Here is a 19,959-nt window from a genome sequence, read left to right as displayed (position 1 = left end):
TTCAGACAGTAATCCACGAAAACTTGCCCGATGGTTCCACCTAATTAAATAAATTTTTAGCATACTTTTATTGTATAAATCTACATAATAATTCAAAAATGTAATATAAAATTTACCTCGTTACAAGTGGGAATGTATATGGGTGGTTCACTCGAGGACGTAGAAATGGAAAGCGAAACCGTGCCTATGATTGCAGTAGTGAAAGGCAACCTCCAATGTTTGCTCTCCTCGGTCGCGTCGCCCTGCACATCTCCCGATATAATGTTGCCAAGACGGCAGACCCCCAGCTAAATTCACCGGCTCCTCTAAAATCAACGAGTTTTAGCAGCCACCTTAGATGTACACAGCTCCGTGACGTGTCCGGCATCAGATAACCTCTAATTATTTGAAGAATGTATGATCGAACATATCGAATTCTTTGAATTTCGGTTGAATTTACATTCGGCTCGGGGAAGGTGGCACGTAACCAACCCATCTCGACATTACCTCCATCCATTTTTTCCGGAATAGCGCCCAAAAGCTCGTAGCACACCGCCTCCCAATTGCTAGATTGGGCAGACCCGGTGACTGGGTGCCCTTCCACCGGCAATCCCAAATGCATGCTGACATCTTCTAGAGTGATAGTGCACTCTCCACATGAAAGATGAAATGTGTGCGTCTCGGGTCTCCACCTCTCGATCAACGCACTAATCAGTTTCGGGTCTAACTTGAATCCCCGGCCTACCGTAGCCACGTGCCAAAAACCCGCTTCCCGCAGGTAGTTCTCTACTAACGGTGATGGAGGAGCATGCATATTCCGGATATGGCATTCCAATACCCGATTTTCAGACTTTTATAACAAACAATAAATTAATAATTATTTAAAAATACATAAATAAAAAAATCTTAAATAATAATTACAAATTAAATTTAATACTTACCATTTTCATTTGCTCCATCGATATGTGATTGCTATCAAGACGAGTAAATGATCTGGCCATTGATGAAAATATAAAAAAATTTAAAATTATTTTAAAAAAATATAAAAAAAAATTATAATTATTTTAAAAAATGGATTTGAGAGAATTTTGGAATGAAATTAAAATTAAATATGAGTTTGAGAGAATTTTGGAAGGAAATTGAGAGAATTTTAGAAGGAAATTGAGAGAATTTTAAAAGGAAATTGAGAGGATTAGAAAGGAAAAATTAGATAGGATTTGTTTGTGAAAAAACATAAAGGGGTGGGAGGTATTTATGTTTTTTTTTTTTTACCGTTGGGGGAGGGGCAACGGTCAAATTTTTGACCGTTGGGGGTACTGTTCACGCACAGAGGTCGCGTCCACATCAGCGTGACCTGCTGACGTGGACGCGACCTTCTGCCATTTACCCTGACATCGCGCTGACATGAGCGCGATTTCTCGAAAAATGGTCTATTCCGATAAATAATCAAAAAATCAGCCCATTTCGGTAAATTAAAAAAAAAAAGACTTTTTCTGATAAATTGCCCATATTTTTCTTTCAAACTATTTTCTTTTTCAATTTTTTATATAATAATCACTTTAACATTACAAAGATTGATGGAATCAACAAGCCTCGAGCTACTTCTTTTGGGCTCAAAATAATTTGAATAAATGCAGGGGATAGCCCATTAGTTGAGAAGATATTCTAACAAAATTTGCACCTATTCTGGAAATTAAAAGTTCTTTCGTGTTTACTTTTTCCAATTTGGTCACTCAAATAAGAAACCCAACTACAGATCACATCATAATTTCATAATTTACTAGCATTTGTACAAACTTCAGACAAAAAATCTAAAATTGGAAGTGAAAAAAAGGACACCACAATACTACTGTCAACTAAAACATATTAGTATTCTCAAAATCTACCCCCCGCTCGAAGACCCAAAAATGTCCACCTCGGCTTAACTGATTAGCTGTTCCATGTTAGAAACAGTCCGCGATAAGCATAAGACCCAAATAAGGAAAAATTAGGGACACCAAAGAAACTGGATACTCAGTAGTAAGGTCCACCATAATAAGCCTGAGGAGCTGCAGCAGCAGCAGGAGGAGGTTGCTGCGCTGGGGTTAAAGTCGTGGCAGCAGTTGGTTGGGCATAACTTTGCTGAGGAAAGCTCTACACAAAATCAAAGCCAAACATTAGCCCAAACTATCAACTTTGAATGTTGATCAATCCAAAAACATTAAACTCCAGTACTGACTTACTACCCTAAGTTATTAAGTAGATCAAACGAGGGACAAGTTTCTTGTTACAAAATTCGGTAACATATGGGACTACTAAGGGCCAAGGATCATTCAAACCCTTTGTAATTATATACAAGAATCTCAATATATATAAATATCTAAAATTCTCCCAACTGTTTGGTGTTGAGGAACATGAGGTCCAAGTTTCAAAAGGTCGGTGTAGCAAGTCAGCAACCGGGATGAAATTCCTGATGCCTTTATGTGTGCACTTAGTCAGGCAGAAAGTGAAAAGATTGTAAAAAACGATGAAAAAGGTAAAAAGAAAATGACTTTTAAGTGCCCTTGGTAGGAAAAAAAAAAGGTGAAAGGAAAGATAATACATTTCTATAAGAAAACAAAAAATGAGAGAAATATGAACTAAGTGTCCACATTTACAAGATTATCCATCGTTTTCTAATTTTATTTTTTATTTATCTTAATTTACAGAAGGTATAGTAACTAAAATAATATAACTTTGACTTTCTTGTTATTTTTCCACCCTATCAAGAACAGGATAAAAAGAAAATTCCATTCTATTGGACTTCTATTTTTCCCACCAAGCACTTCAATGAAAGAAGTATATAAATATATATTCATCTTTTTACTTATTTCCTCCAATTTCCATCTTAATAAGTTTCTTTTCATTTCTTTTCCACATAACCAAGAAAAGCCTTAATGATCTTGGTGCACTAGAGTGATTGTTGTATCACTAGTCTGTGAAATTATAGTTTGAATCAGCTGTGAAATGTATAGGGTGCAATTATAGAAAACTGAATACCTGCATTGGATATGTTGTAGTCGGGTAAACACCATAACTGGCAATTTGTGGAACTGATGTGGGCACTTGTGGAGCTGCATAATTGCTACCATAACTGCTATATGCACCATATGCAGCCTACAAATTGAACAGGAACACAGTATGAAATCCATGAAACCATATAAACTCAACAAAGAATTAATTGCCACCGTAAATCCCATGCTCACATTTCAGCTAGTTTTCCCTTCATAAGAGGGCAACATAATCCAAACATGTAATAGCATGCATAACAAAGAAATAGGACTGACAAACTAAGCCTTTCACCTTTACATAGTCTACCATATATGTATATATCGTAAGGAATCATTATCCTCTATTTAAGATCATACCATCAGCTCACTAATTTGAAAGAAAGGTAATAAGTTATACTTCCATCCGTTCCTCTCCTATTTACATGAATATCCATTAGATCACACTTTACCACTAGAGTATATCCTATTTCATGTCCAAACTAATGTAAGTTTATTGCCATGTATGTTATCTTCTACATTTATTCATCATGCCGTATTTCCTCATACACCCACACCTCCAATCCTAACATTCTCATCTCCTCATGAAATGTTGCTACTTATTTGCTGAGCATTTAAACTGCACAACATTACTGATCTAGCTAGCATCCTAAAAATGATCCATCAAGCTCCAGTGAAACTTATGATCACACAAATTGCAAATCCACTCCATTTCATCTACCGCTCTGAAATCCTATGTTTAACTCCTGCAACCAGTCAATAATAAGTGCAAGCCAAAGATCATCACAGCTGTAAAAGTGAATCTAGAATGACATGAAAAAAGATACCAACCTCAATACTTTAGCATACACCAAGGACGAGTTCAGAAAAACTGAGACGCAAGATATTTTCCGGTAAGTTATTATGAACATGGCATTATATTGATCAAAACAAGGTAGCCTTCTTAAACTTTTCATGGAATACGAAGTTCTTGTAATAGCAGATATAAACTAAAGGCGCCCAGTTATACAAGTCTAAACCATCACCAAATAAAATAGTACCAGTTAACAGTATCTCCTAATATCAACTTACCCGAAAATATCTTGTGTCTCAGTTTTTCTGAACTCGCCCTTGGTGTATGCTAAAGTAGTACCAGTTAACAATATCTCCTAATATCAAACATACTCACAGGCTGGGATAGTATGAAAATAAGACGAGGATGTTCCAGTTACAATGAAAAGTTATATCTGGAAGTGCAATCTACCTGTTGGCTGTAGCCAGAAGTCCATGGTTGTGCCTGTGCCTGTGCCTGTGTAGTAGGGGGCCAAGTTTGAGGCTGTGCCCCATAACCAGCTGGCCACTGGTTTTGTGCATTTGGATAGGCACCCATCAAAGACTGGCCAGGTGAAGGGGCACCAGAGTAAGATTTCACAAGCTTTGTCTTATCTGAAGATAAAAATTCTTCAGCATGACGTTTTCTTAATTCCGACATGGGCCTATGAGGTAAAAATAGTTTAGCATGCCGATCTTCTGCCTTTTTAATGGACTGTACATCGTCAAAGAGACTCAAGAACTGCAAAATCACTTTTTCAATAGTAAGCTACCAGTAAAACTTTCTTAGAATATTTAAGAATTCCAAACAGCATTCAACAATCTTGAAAGAAAATCTTCAAACTTGAGATATTTCAACAGCATTCGACGACTATATCTTCAAACTACTATTGTCAAAGGCACTAGGTGCACTCTCTAAGTCTGCTGTATGGCCCGAGGCACAAGACACAAAATAAAAGCATTCGCCAGAGTAAAATAAGGCGCATACATATAAAAGTATATATGTAAAATATAAATGAAATTTTATGTAATATATAATAAATAGTTACTTTAGATAAATTTTAATATAATTTGTTTTATAAACTCAATTTGTTGTTCAAGTCTAACAATTCACTTACTAATCTATTTCAAAATAAAACAAAGTTTGAAATGAGAAGTCATCATTAGACATTAGCTAGCTATTTCCCTGGCTAATCTGTTACAAAAATCAGTTAAATTACACATGGAGAAAATGAATTAAAACGAAAACAAATAGTAGAATAGATAAAGAATAGAGGAAAAAAATACATGTTCACTTTTGATTGGCAATATCTATATTTGGTTCTGAAGGACTTCAATGTTTGAAGGATGTTGAAGCTTAGAGTTTTGATGATTTAACAAAGTTTTAACGTAATTAAATTGAAGTAAGTTCATATTTAATAAAATTAGAATATGTTTTAAGTTTTAAAATAAATAGTAAGAAAAGTCAGCTTCACCACTTCAGTGAAGGAAATAATGGATGGTATCTGAGTTTAAGGAAAAAAAGAAACTTAAAAACTAAGAAGTTAGCTGCACCACTTCATTGGTGTTAAAAGAAACTGATATCAAGGTTATGATTATCAGCAATTTCCATTTCACAGCCAAACCAAACCTCCACACGTGACTCACTATTTAATCCATAACCAGAAATAACATAAACAAAGCTTAAGCAGAGTACATTTTAATCACTAAGCACTCAATGCCAAATGTAGAAATCCCACAGACTGCAGTCAATAAGCAGGTCATTTGCATCTTCACAAAAATTATTACCTCCAAAAATATGCTAGATAGATCTTCCTTGTCTGCAGCACTGCCATCTGAGTTTGGGGATATAAACTTGTCAACCAATGACTGTAAATAATCAATCTCCCTTGGTTGTGGTAAAATTGTTTCAAAATGTATTAAGGCCTACATGTACAACAAAAGAAAAATCAGAAATCAGATACCTGAGGAGAATGATCAAAATGATGTAACGAAGGGGTTTGTGTTTGAGAGAGACAGAACCTCAAGGAATGGTTTAGACAGTTGGACATGGTCAAGTGCTCCAGTTAAAATTTCCCTGGCCTTCTTTGCATTTCCAGAAACCTACCCAAAAAAATATCAATGGGAATAAGAATCGGGACATTAGTGAGAATTTAACAAAGATAATAAACACTTGTAAGTAAGAGGCAATCAGACTAAAAATGAGTTCAACAAAAGTTTCTGTAGTCTTAGACACAGACCTAATATCATAAAAACATCCTTAAGAGACATAACATATGTCAGGTGTACGTTTCATCTTATTCTTTAAGGAATTTTAAGACGTTAATCTGGCTTCTGGTGTGAATCATACGATGATTTACAAATAATAACTGAACATTGGTTGTTAGGCAAGCCATGTGAATGAACTTATAAAGAGAACAGAAATGTCAATATGGTAGAGGTAACAAAGTAATTCTGTGATACAACATACTACCCATTTAGTTTTAGAAAGTACATATGTGAACTATATGATGAATTAAGAATGATGATTGGACACTGGTTGTCATGCAAGCCATAAAATGAACTAGAAAAGAGCACAGAGATGTGCATATGGCAGTGGTAACAGAGTAATTATTTGGAACATTAGCAGTATAATATTAGAAAGCACATATTTGACACAGGTTCAGACAAAGGTGACGCATAAAATTCAACTCATTCTTTAAGAAAGATCAATGATAATGATATTAACATTGGCTCCTGGACCAATGAAAAATCCCATTTCCATTTCACATTAACCATTTCATAATGAAAAAATTAGGTATCACAAACACAGCCACCTACCAAGTAAGAAAATCTAGAATACTGTGCATACAGCATTGGTAATGTTTGAGAATGCTCTTTTCCTTTTTCAATGGCAATAGCTTGTTCATATAAAGAGAAGGCATCTTCCAGTTTCCCCTGCAGAATCAAGATAAAACAACCCCTTTGGAACAAGTAAAAACATTTAGCAGAAGTAAAAACACATCTGTATGCTATGTATTCATACCAGACGGCATTCCATATTTGCATGCTTGATAATTGCTTCAAGAAGACCTGGTGATATTTCACTGTGAACAAGGTGATACGCAGCTTGAGCGCCTTCTATGTCCCCATTCTGCTCCTTGAATCGAGCCGCAAAAAGATGGATCTCTGGTTGCCTCTGTAGAATTTTGATAACTAATAATTATCAGTAAAATGCAACACACCACAAATAGCAGCAACTAGCATGATGTCACTTTTTAAGTTGCCACATAACACCTAGCAATTATACTCATTTTGCACACTGATGCCAAAATTAATATATATAATCAAGAGCCATGTGTGATAGTAAAAACCAGATCACAAGCTCAAATAGTTCCCTAACCATGAAAATAAAATAAACGAAACACATGTTCTTTCTTCAATTAATTCAGTCAGGGCACAGAATAAGCAGATGAATATACAAGTGGGAAGTGCCATTTCCATCAAATAATATTTTCTGACAAAAGGCTCTGAACTCCTAAACTGCGCCATCTTTAAAGAGGTGCAATGATTTTTTATACGTTAATAACAACTTAAAAATTACAAGTGAAAATGACTGAAAACCATACTGCTCCCACTTTCCCACTAATATTGTGTTATTCAACTGTTTGATAAATTGTACCAAAACAAACCCCAAAGCAAAAACATTGATAGATATGCTCCAAACTTTTTTTTTCTTAAATTCTTTAAAATATTTAAATGACAGTAGTAAAAAGTTGAAAAGGTTTAACTATGACAACTAAAACTCAAATGGCTGTTCTAGAAGGGAGATAAAATTCATCCAAGTAGTATTTATACAACAAACACAAACTGCACTTCATACCTTGACGAAGACTTGCGTAGCACGCACAAGTGCATTATTAGCAAGATCCATGCTTCCACTGGCTTCCATACATAAAACATATCGTATCCAGTACTCAGGATAATTGGCACATGCTATAAGGCACCTTTCATATAATTTGACCACCTAATTCACAAATGAAAATATAAAATTAGACAGAGATCTGGTGCAGCAAAACAATGAACAATGGATGATACAAAGCAGAAGGAGAAATGCATAAGAAATACTCCATTGTTGGAACAGAGAGGCCCCTCAAATATGATGGGACCCCCATTGCCTGACACATAAATGGTTAGGAAGACAAGAACACACCTGCAGGCATAACATTGGAACTTTAAAATATATAAAATGAATTCACTGTTCAATACATTACAAACCTAAAAATGTCCACTGAAAAAATAAGCGTTTGAAGTACTTAGCCTCAAAGAAACCAAATCGAAGGTCCATGCTTTAGTCTCAGTACATTTCCCGTTTTAAAAAGTTGCTTCACCCAACGATTTAGCCAATAAGGCAAATGATGCAGCAGATGTTACTTAACTGTAAGTCAATATATAACAAACAGGGCAACTGAACACTACGAACCATAGCTAAACTGAAAGATGGAAAAAACAAACTCAAATACCTTATTGAAGTCACCCTCTCTTTCTACAAAGTCCAGGTAGTTATGCCAGTTCTCAAGCTCAGCAACATTGAGGGGCCGCACATGAAAGTAAGGCCTTCTGATAGCTGTTTCAAAACCAATGATCTTAGAATCGAGCTCTTTGGCCTTTTTATATAGTTCTTCTCTAATGGCAACATACTTCTCCAACTCTTCTGCTTCTGTTGAGCCAGCAGTTAGAGGCTTCTGCATTTGTTCTGCAGCATCAGGATGAACCTCTCCTTCATTGACTTGGCCATCAGCCTCTGAAACTGGGCCTGATACATTGGCAGCAGCTTCCTCAGCAGTTCTTAATTCTGACAAAGGTCGACTTCCAGCCAACTCTTTGAAACTGTAATACAATAGGCATCAAGGAATAATGAAGTTGTGGGAATAGTAAGCAAAATAACATGATGCACTACTGCATAATTATCCATAAAATCACTATTTTAAAAGTTAATGAGAAAATGCATTTGCATTTTGAACTATCCTCTATCAACCCATAAACCTCACCCCCCACCCCAATATTCAAACTCGTCTCCAAGTTAAAAGCCCCAAATTTTCTAGTGTCTCCTTCAGGACTACACATGCATTCTTTTAAATCAAAAGAAACGTCACCAAACATTAACATTCAAACAATTAAAAAACAATGCTTTGGATGAGCATGTTGTAGCCTTGAAACAACCCTGAGCAATTGCTGCTAAGATTATACAATGTGAAAAAACAACTTAAGACAGGAAACCACTACTACTTAAAATTCAATTAGTAAATAGAGGATATTGCACCATACTCCATTTAATATCTACTTTTGATACCAGAAGGAAAGAGATTTATCTTAAGATGCAAAGGCAAAAAAGGATTTAATGGATTGAAGTAAAAATTTCGCCGAAATTGGTAGGTAATTTTTTTAAGAATAACGACTAAATGAACCATGATAACAAGGTTATTGCGTAAGTTAAGCCAATCTCAGTAAAAAAACCTCAGATAAATGAAGGAACATGGTAAACTAATGTAACTGTGCCAATAACACGAACAGTTAAATATGAAGAGACACAAAATAGGCTTACCTGTTGAAATACCTATCTAGCTGTTGATTAGGGTTCTCAAATATTCTAGTATAAATAGCAGCAAGGCGACTCCACTCCTGGTGCATGTATTCATATTCAATGTACTTATCCCAAAGAGGGAAAGATAGATAATCAGTTCCAACATATGCTAATCCTCGTTCAAAAAGCCTGAAACACCATGAAACAGAATAGTTATTACACATATGAAAAACCATACAGCAGTGCAGACAAGTCAACAAACAGAAGACAGAGGGAGCAATGTTAAAGATGAAGGAACAATTTACTCTAGACGTGTACATATGCTGCATTACCTTCCAGGTAAAAATCAAATGTTTAAAATAGAGCAGTGATTGAGGCCATATAGCTCTTAACTGGATGATATCTTCCTAAAAGCATTTTGCATATTGATGCACCTCAAATTATCAAGGTTAAAGTAATAACTCAAAGATAACTACATGAAGTGTAAAGAGCTCAGGAACATGGTCAAAAACCTAAAATTGTTTCAACGATCACCCATACATTAGCCTCAAAATTAAGGGAATAAACAGAAGGGGGGGGAAAGACTTCCTAAATTATATCCCTATCAAACCTCTCTGCCACGAATGTAAGGAGTTGCTGTTGAAGGCATACAAAAATAAAATTTGAAAGCAGCAACAATCACCAGATTTACATAACTGAGAAAAGCATACAAGCATGGTCTCCTAATGCAAACCAGGAAGAAGAATGGGTAGATTAGCAGTTTTTACCTTCGGATGGTCTCTGGATCTCCATATGTTTCAATGGCAAAAGCACAATATAGCACCCAGATATCCACAGAATATGTCACTCCCTGAACTGCTCTTTCATAGACCTCCACAACTTTGTCCATGGAGCCTATGCGTGCTTCATGATCCGCATACTTTTTCCAATAACCATAACACAAAGGAAACTCAGCCAAGAAAGCATCATAAACCTTCCGAATTTTCAGTATATTGTTCTGCATATGGACAGATGAAAACTCAATTGGCAGACAAGAGACGCAAACTTAGATAGAAAATTAATGAGGATAAGTTCATAACCTAGGAATTCAAATCAACGCAAAAACCCCCAAGAAAATAGAATATTAACTAAAGAAAAGTTCAACAAAATTACATGCGACTTTTGTTAATTTTCACAAAATTATTAAGGTGAACCACCAGTCCCTCCCCGAATTATATTCATTTTAAGCATATCGGGCCTCTTTTCAACTACATAGTCTCCACTAAACTATACAAAAATAAAGATGGCAAAAAATTAGATATTAACTAGGCAACATATCACTGATTTAAATAGCACATGCGATATGGCATCACGGTTGCTATTCCGCAATTTTTGCTCTCTCTGCCACCAATAACATAATTAACCATGATAAGAATCCATTATGTCCGTGGCTTAAAACACATGCACAGATGCAATTTAAACCCATGAAACAGGTAACTAGCTCACGAAATTTCCAACATGTAAAAGATAACAAGTCTGTGCAATTGTTCCCATGCAACAAATTTTCATGCTCACATACCTCTGCAACCTTCTCTGTTTCCTCTATCAATGCAGTCCAAGCATTAAAATCCAACGAATTGGCTCTCAAAATACTCCATAAACGTTCTTCTTCAGCAGACATGGTTGGTGCTAGATGTCAAAAATAAAAATAAAAATAAAGAAACAATTGAGTTTCAAATTTTCTAAAACTTAAACACTATAATAACAATAATAAAAGGGGAAGGTAAAATGTTGAATAAGATGCTTTTAATCAAAACTAAGTGTAGACTGCAGATGTCCCCAGAACAACACCCACATCACGTTGATCAGGAACAAAGCTTAATGGCAGAGTGCCAAGAGACAAAGGCTGTTTCTGTGCTAACAGAGTTTCAAGTCATTATGGCATACAATAGGCTTGTTAACTTGAGATACAAATAGCAGAAAAATGAATCAAAATATTAAAATCATTACTAAGCCCACTTGTTAGTGCCTTTGTGCATAACTGATATACATGACAAACATGCCCGAGAAAAACATACCAGAACCATCCACAAACTCTGGTGCAGCAGAAGCTCCACCTAAATTATCAAAAGCATTTCCATTCTCAACTGTGGTTGCATTTCCTGCTGCATTAATAACATTTCCATTTAGAGGATAATTACAACCAGCAGCTTTTGATGCATCTGCTGCAATATTTTCAACTGCAACAGCAGTCTCATCTGTTGATCCACCAGCTGGCTTACCGTCATACATTGCACTGCTTTGACCTTCTTGACCAGCAGAATTTGGGTAACCACCAGAAGCAGTAGGATCTCCAGTAGCCTGGGAGGAGTAAGCGCCAGAACCGGCAGAATTATAAGCTGCTGAAGTATAATCCATCATTGCTGATGAGTCGGCAACTACTGCTTCACTATCTCCCATTCGAGGTCAGGAATTTAAACCTGGAGTATGCACACTCAAACTAACAACAAGAGAAGTATTTCAAGTCATTATTTTACAGGGAAACTATACCAACCAAAAATAAACAAAAACTTTTCTCCATAAAAGAATTAACTAAACGCCTGTTTTTCAGTTCTAACTTGCTAATTTTTTACTTACTCGGACATACAAACAAATATACAGGGAAAAAAACGTAATTTTTTTTAAAGAAAGGTGCTGAAAAACTGAATGGCCAAATTTAATAATTTATAAGTAGAACTAATAAGCAGGAAAAATAAAGTTGTTTATCGCAGAGAAAACTTCAATACAAAGTAAAAGAGTGCAATCTAAAAACTCCAAACTTCAAAACAAATCCCTAGCCAATCTTTAAACGGTTTCGGCAAAACAAAACCCTAAGTTGGAGGAATTGATACAGGGAGAAAAAGGAAAAAGGCTGGGTACGTACCGGAAGGAGCAGCAGACGGCGTCGTTTTGCGAGGCGAGTTCTGGATTCAACAGTTTGGAGTGATTTGAGTTGGTAAAATTAGATTAGGTTTTCTTGGAAAGTTCTTTAAGAGTTTTGCACTCTCTTTTTTTTTTCTTTTTTTCTTTTTTTGGTGAGAGAGAGAGGAACGAAGCAAATAGAACGAATAGGAGAGAGGAAAGGGTAGGGTAAGTGGGCGTGGCGGTTTTTATTCTTTGGGTTACGTGGAGGTGGAGGTGGAGGTGGAGGTGAATCTGAGCCGTTTATTGTTTTTGGGTGATGGCTTTATTCTGGACCGTGGCCTTTTTCAGGAGGGCTTTGGTGGTGCCAGGTGGCGGAAATTTAGGAACCTACATAACTGGGCCTCCCTTCTTCATTTTATGAACCAGATTAATAAATTTAACTACTGGGGATCCCATATTTCACGTTCGCCTTTCAAAATACTTACGGGAAATTTTTACAACACTATAAAAATTAATAATTATATTTGGGTTGAATTTTTTAAAATTTTAATTTTTTTATATTTATCTATATATATATATGTTGGAAAGAGAAAGTGAAAATGCGTCACGTCAACTGAAAATGCATTTTATAGGACTAAGTTTTTACTAAAACTAATAATTTTGCTTATTTGCTTAGATGGTTAAGTGTTAGTATTTTTATCTTTAAATCTCAAGTTTAATTCTTCTCTTTCACATTTGTATTTTTTATTTAATATTTTTTTAATTTTTTTAATTAATATTTTTAACACGCTATCTCTTTTGATTAGATGGTTAAATAATTACATTTCTATCTTTGAGTCCCAAGTTTAATTCTTCTTGTAAGCCATTTTAATATGTATTTTTTGTTTCATTTTATTTCAATTTTTTATTTTTAATTAATGTTTATAATTAATAAATATATTGCTTTCAAGTTTTTTTATTTTTAATTCACCTTTTTAATTAATAACTCTTTCATTTATAAAATAAAATAATTATTGCAAATATTACTTTTTTAGTAAATATAATTTTTATATGTGTAATATTTATTTTTCAATCCATATTAGAAATCACCATATTCACAATATAGGTGAAAAAAATAAATATTTGACATATAAATATTATATATAAAAAATATATATATATCAAAAGAATTAGTTGATGTTTTCAAAAAATAATTACATATTTATTATTTGATTTTATAAATAAAAGAGTTATTAATTAAAAAAACTTAAAAGTAATATATTTATTAATTATAAACATTAATTAAAAATAAAAATAAAAAGCTTTAAACAAGTGAAATTAAAAATACAAAAATGTTTATAAGAGAAATCAATGATAAAAATATTAACATTTAACCATCTGACCAAATGTTAAGTTGTTAGTTTTTAGTGAAAACGCCCCCTATATGGTGCATTTTCACTTTCTATTTTTAAAAATAGTATATATCAATAAGTAAAAAAAATCAACACAAATCTTTAAATTTTAAAAAATTCAGCATGTTTATTTAAATCAACCTTATATTTGTATAAATCTTTTGAAATTTATTCAAGTTTTATTGTTTAACATATATTTTATTTTTAAGAGGTGAAACATTTTCAATTGAATATATTTTCTCAGCAGTAAGCTTTTTAAGAAAATTATAGTCCTAATATTAAAAATTTTATCACACGTGTATCCATGTAAAAATCAAAGATTTAGAATATAAATAATTGTTTAAAAATAACAAATAATAAATAATGAAACGGATGGTTTAAAATTAATTAATCATAATAACACATTAAATATGTACGAAATTAAAATAAATAATATATTAAATTGTGAGTAAAACGAATTTTAAACTCATAAATACATAAGATAAACAATAATAAATGCACTACAATTATTTATTATGTTTTTGTCAACAATTGTGAGTTAGTATCAAGTTTACGTGCGCTCAAGCTGTGTGATAAACTGCAACTGTGTAGAAGGAAATCGCACAGTCGTATAGTCAGGCTATGAAACTCATTGAAGTGGTGTGGACCAAAAAACATAAAATCATCATAGAATTACATGTCTGTGTAACTGGACCTAGGGGTGAGTAAAACTCGATTCGACTCGAAAAAATTCGAATTTCAAGTTAAACGAATTGAGTTAATCGAATTATTCAAGTCAACTCAATTTTTTTTCAAATTTCGAGTTCGAATCAAGTTTGGTTTTTGAATTCAAATAAACTGAATATCAAACTATAATATTTTACATTTTTACCCCAAATTCTCGAACCTCTTTATTTTCTCTCAAAACTTTTACTCCCCCTCTCATCCCACCCCTTTTTACCCCAAACCCATCCCCCCCAATTCTTTTTGAATATCCCCCCAAAATTTTACCCCTCATTTACATTCCCCCCAAAATTTTACTTTATCAACCTTCAAAACTTTTTATTTTCCCCCTAAATTTTTACTTCCCACATTTTACCCCCAAATCAAAAATTAAAATCATCCAAAAGAAATTCTTAAACCTAAATATTAATAATTTTATCTATATCTACTATTTATATTATTAAATTAAATTTCACATTTTGTATTATTTATATTACCGAATCGTTTAATCATATTAAATCTTTATAATTTATTGTTAAATTTGAATTATTGATAATGCCATAAAATATTCATGTTAAAATTTTATGTTTGTATCAATTTCACATTTTATCTTTAAGATAACTTTTATTAAAAGAATCTCTTTTTTTTACATTTAATATATTTTTAATTTCAAAACACATAATGACAAAAATCAGAAAATAATTGAAGCAACTAAGCAAGCAAAGAAGCTAACCCATACATAAAAGATTAATAAATAAATTATGAGGGGATGAAAGTTAATAACAAATTTGATTACGATAGGCAATTTTGATTACGATGACAGTGATTACAATGACCCCAAATAATTTTTTAAAATTTAACTCGAATGAATATATTTGATTCGAATTCCATCTCACTCAACTCGATTCAAGAAAATTTCAAATCGAGTTAGGATGATAAAATAGGATTCGTCAACTCGATTAACTCAAAAATTTTTCGTTCGATTTGATTGAACACTCCCCTCTAGCTGGACCATTTATCCTACTGGAACCGTGTGAAAATTAGATGACTAAATCAACAATGCTCACACGGGCATGTGGCCAGCACATATGACATTCAAGAACCGTGTGTACACATGCTTCCTAATATCTAAAGAGCACACGGTCGTGTCACTGACCCGTGTGTGACATATGGTCATGTGTCAAACCGTGTAATGCAACAAGTCTCTAAATGCATAGCACATTTCAACCATTACAAGGGAACTCAATATGTATATTTTTCCACCAACCTAACCATGTTCAAAACATACACATTTTATGCCAATTTACCACTTATAACATCTTCCTAATTACCTAACCAATATGCCACTACTGACACCACATTTCAACAAAGCTAAATTAAAACATTCACTTTCAAACATGTCCCAACATCAATACTTATGCATTCCTCACATAAATATCAATTCAATGTGCCAAAACTCATTATATAATATGCACAACATTAACCAAAACACGCATGCAACTCATGTTACAAACCAACCAAAATAATATCATCACTTTCAAACATTACATTTATATCCTCGACAAAATAAAAAAAAAACATAATTTTCAACTTCACACTATATATATAACCATTTACACCTAATTACATGCCACTTATAATCGGCAAAATGTTCAAAAGTCTACCAAAGGAATTTGTGGATAGTGTGAGCTCCAACTTGATCCAACTGAATCTCGATTTTCAACAATCTACAAGGAAGAAAAACGAAACAAAGGTAAGTTTACTCAAAGCTTAGTAAGTTCGTATGAAATTAAACACAACATACCTAACATTTTTTTAATATCTCAATAATTGAAAATAACATACAAACATGGTATTCTTTGTCACCTTACACAATTCATGCCATAACCAACTTGGTTAGTACATTATCACATAATGCTCATCACATACATATAAGTAACACAATAATTATAGTAGTCATACTCAATTCAGGGTTAATATCTCTATACAAATAATCTTTCATCTCAATTTGATTTCATAACTTAGTTTCATCTGGAGAACTATAGTAAATTAACCTCGGATACTCGGGATAGATTTGCTCACATGAGCTGTAATTATCTTTGCTCACACGAGCTATAAATAGGGACATTAACCTTTTACTCGATGCTGCTCACACAAGCTGTGGAGAATCCACAACAAATGTTGGATCTCAACCATCAATAAGGTATCCAACACCGGTATATAGTACTTGATACAATATAAACACCGGTACAAAGTACTTGTTATAACATAATCACCGGTACATAGTACCTGATACTTTAAACCCTAATGACATGTCATTTATATCCTAATCATTCACTAAGTTCACTTGGCTCTTAATTCCATATTCGATCCATTCAATCCTTTAGATCATCATAAACATGTAATTACCACCGTTTTCATATACATAATACTTGCATTTATCAATAAAACCTTAACTTACAAATTGATCCTTCAATACCAAATTCATTAGTTTTAGTAATTCTTTCACAAATAACACATGCATATAAACACGATACAATCATATCAAATATTAAACAAAATAAGTATCATATAAACTTACCTAACCAAAACAGCAACAAACACGACACCAATGACTATTCAACAATTTTTTCTTTTCTGCATTTATTGATCGGTTGATCCGTTACTTGATCTATATAATAATTTAATTCAATTATCAACTCTAAATACTTTATAATGTCAAACATATGCATATGACCCCTTTAATAACATTTTACAACATTGTCTTATACTTTTACCTTTTATTCCATTTAGTCCCTAAAACCAAAACTAGCATTTATTTTACATTTAAGCTTCGTTTTTCATTCCATTTTCAATTTCATCCTTCAATAAATCTATAGAATAAAAAATTATATAATTTATATGTTAAAGTCGGCATCATTACATTTTTAGTCCTTAAACTTAAAACTAACAAAAACTAGTTTACAAAATAGTCCTATTCCAAAACAAAGCTTCAAACTCTAACATTTAACATCCAAAGAATTTCAAAAAGCAATGGTAACTTTTAAAATCTTTAATAGTTTTACAATTTAGTACCCAGGTTAGCTAGATTAAGCTACAACGATGAGAAAAATATAAAATTTATGAAAAACGAGATCAAATTTGACTTACATGCAAGGATACAGCTTGGCTAAACTTCTCAACGTTTAACAATGGAGGTGGGAAGAAGAAAATGATGAAAATGAAAGTGGCCATTAACTTTATTTATTTATTATTACATTTTACTTAAGTCTTAATATTAAATAACATATAATTCATTTATAAATCAATCATAAACCGTCCACTATACTTAAATAATGATAAATTGACACTTAAACGCTTTTACTTTCACTATTTAAATATTTTAACTAATAAACATCTATAGCAATTAAGTTTTATGATTTTTACGATTTAATCCTTATACCCTAGTTAATCACTTAATCAATCAATTTATTGAACCAAAATCTAATATAATGCTATATAGACTCATAAATATTAATAAATAACATTTACTTACTTGAACTTTGAAGAACGAGGTTTTGAAATCACTGTTTCCGGTACCATTGAAAATGAGTTGTTACGAAACTCTTCTAAAAGAAACAAGAAAAAAGTTATCTCAAATTAGAAGAATTCAAAGAGTACTTTTATTCAAATCAAAGTCTACACTCCATATGGCTATCTTTGATTGAGGATTTTTTTTAATATAAGGTATAGATAATCATCATTTCATAAAATGTAAAAATCTCATTGAGTTAAATGCGAAGAAAATTAGATAAACTAATAATAAATTATGTGGCATTCACAATGTGGATGAAAGAAAAAAATTATAAAGCAAATATATTTATCTTTAAATTAAAGGGAATAAACATCTTTTTGGAGCATTGAGAAGCTAAATGAAATCTTAACATTTGGGATTGAAGATAATAGAAAATGAGGTTTCACTATGTTGAAAAAAATTACAAAGCAATGGTGTCAACTGTGTTTGCAAAGGCCAAAAATGTTGTTAATCAAACTAAATGCTTCAAAAAGGTCGAGATGATTCATACAAAGAAGAAGAACAAATATAATAGTAGGGTTTGCTCCACTATTGTGGTGTCCAAACCACATTAGGCTAAAGTGCTTTAAAATGATAAAGGATGTAACACCCTTATACCTAGTTCGACCCAAAGAACCTGACATAGGAATATTATATTTGGTGCCTAAGTGATTTTTGGCTAATTACTATATTTGAACATTAAAAAAAAAGTTTTCATAACTTATATTTTAGTCCCTACTACTTGGAACACACTTGATCTTCCTAAGTACATGTCATTCTATTAAAAATTTTGGAAGATACCCTATTAGCACTTGGAGATATGATGAGATGGATGCTCACAACCTCAATTCCAACTGTAAGACCTAAATTTTGCTCGGGCCCAACTAAACCTAAAGCCCACACTACATCAGTCCCAACATTTAGCCTACCAAAATAAAACAACGACTAAATACATTTGGCCCAATTGGCCCAAAATTAACCCTAGCCCACAACATGTTTTCAGCAGCAATGGAAGTAGAAGCCCTAGGGCGTGCCGCACGTTCTCCATCTGCAGCAACGACCCCATCACCCCACGTCGCAATCACCCACGTTCAGCGATCCCTTGCGTTCACCATGCACGTTCGTCCTACAAACAAACCAAGAACAGGCAATGACCGAATACACAACAAAACAGTTGTAAAAGGATTTAGGGAGGGCTATATAAAGGCCAAAGGATTTCTGCAACGGGGGGAGAAAAATTTTGTACTAAAAAAGAGAAAAAATACAAAAAGAAAGTGACAGAAAAGAAAAAGATTTTGAAGGTGAATTTGTGTTTTCGTTTTCTCTTTTTACTATTTTCTTATTTCATGTTTTAGGGGTTGTTTTCTTTTTAATAAACGAAATAGCAAAAGAAAAGAGAAAGGATATACTTACCTGCGAGGAAGAAACCTGCTGCCGAACCGGAGCCGGGGAGGACCTCTGGTCCGTCGAGGTGGTTGCGGCGGCTAGGAGAAGTTGGATTAAAGAAAACCCTAGCAGAGGGTTTCCTCTATGTTTTCTTTTCTCTAAAAAAGGAAATGAAATAGAAATATTTTTTAAAAAAGGATTTTTTTATTTTAATATTAAAGAAAAGTAGTGCCGTTTAATGGCCATGAATTTGCCTATTTTGACCCTTGATGGGCTATTTATGCATTGGATCCTTTATTTTCTTATAGTGTGTTTAAATTAGTTTCTTTAATTTCTTTTAAATTTCGCAACATATTTTATCACTGTTTCAATTTAATCCGGGTTGCTGTGCAACGTTTTGGAGGGAGGAATTAATTTCACTTTTAGTCCTCCACTGTTAGATGCGCGTTTTATTTGATCCATATGCATTTTATTTATTTCAAATTTACCCTAAATTTTTAATTAAAGTGTAAATTAGTCCTTTTGTCATTTTTTTTCACTATTATTATATTATTATTTATTGTAATTATTATACTTACGTATATATATATGCATATGTGTTTTATAATATATATTTTATGTATATATTTTAAATGTTTTTAAATCATATACATATTTTATTATTAT

General features: G+C 33.0%; 1 protein-coding gene and 1 long non-coding RNA gene across 4 annotated transcripts; both read right to left on the bottom strand.

Annotated features, from left to right (window-relative positions):
* Window positions 1–1,717: 1,717 nt before the first annotated feature.
* LOC121219036 (pre-mRNA-processing factor 39) lies at window positions 1,718–12,549 on the bottom strand. 3 transcript variants are annotated; one of them, XM_041096465.1, is made up of 15 exons: window positions 12,281–12,549; window positions 11,640–11,857; window positions 11,436–11,519; window positions 10,937–11,046; window positions 10,146–10,375; window positions 9,400–9,567; window positions 8,318–8,684; window positions 7,678–7,821; window positions 6,841–6,993; window positions 6,636–6,752; window positions 5,838–5,918; window positions 5,604–5,741; window positions 4,249–4,557; window positions 2,998–3,114; window positions 1,718–2,112 (listed from the first exon to the last, which is right to left on the bottom strand). In XM_041096465.1, the coding sequence occupies exons 2-15, from the start codon at window positions 11,815–11,817 to the stop codon at window positions 1,993–1,995; spliced, it is 2,316 nt and encodes a 771-aa protein (XP_040952399.1). In that variant the 5' UTR covers window positions 11,818–11,857; window positions 12,281–12,549; the 3' UTR covers window positions 1,718–1,992. The 3 variants fall into 3 exon arrangements, with proteins under 3 accessions (XP_040952399.1, XP_040952398.1, XP_040952397.1); XM_041096464.1 differs by having other exon boundaries at window positions 11,436–11,522; window positions 12,281–12,513; XM_041096463.1 differs by having other exon boundaries at window positions 11,436–11,857; window positions 12,281–12,515.
* Window positions 12,550–15,833: 3,284 nt separating this feature from the next.
* LOC121219035 (uncharacterized) lies at window positions 15,834–19,501 on the bottom strand. Its single transcript, XR_005915556.1, has 3 exons — window positions 19,321–19,501; window positions 17,890–19,033; window positions 15,834–16,081 (listed from the first exon to the last, which is right to left on the bottom strand). It is a non-coding gene; the product is annotated as an uncharacterized lncRNA (long non-coding RNA).
* Window positions 19,502–19,959: the final 458 nt, after the last annotated feature.

The sequence above is a fragment of the Gossypium hirsutum genome, chromosome D07, assembly GCF_007990345.1.
Source record: "Gossypium hirsutum isolate 1008001.06 chromosome D07, Gossypium_hirsutum_v2.1, whole genome shotgun sequence".
In the NCBI taxonomy this organism is placed as follows: domain Eukaryota; kingdom Viridiplantae; phylum Streptophyta; class Magnoliopsida; order Malvales; family Malvaceae; genus Gossypium; species Gossypium hirsutum.
The sequence above is the reverse complement of the archived record's forward strand: the minus strand, read 5'-3'. Positions and strand labels throughout refer to the sequence as shown.

What these genes read in the sequence shown, in the direction of transcription:
- LOC121219036 (XM_041096463.1), bottom strand. Translation starts at nt 11,817, where the DNA reads ATGGGAGATAGTGAAGCAGTAGTTGCCGACTCATCAGCAATGATGGAT. An exon ending in GATCCAGAGACCATCCGAAG is followed by an intron (nt 9,568 to 10,145) that starts GTAAAAACTGCT and finishes ATGGTGTTTCAG; the next exon opens with GCTTTTTGAACGAGGATTAG. An exon ending in ATTCTAGATTTTCTTACTTG is followed by an intron (nt 5,919 to 6,635) that starts GTAGGTGGCTGT and finishes TTTTTTGGGTAG; the next exon opens with GTTTCTGGAAATGCAAAGAA.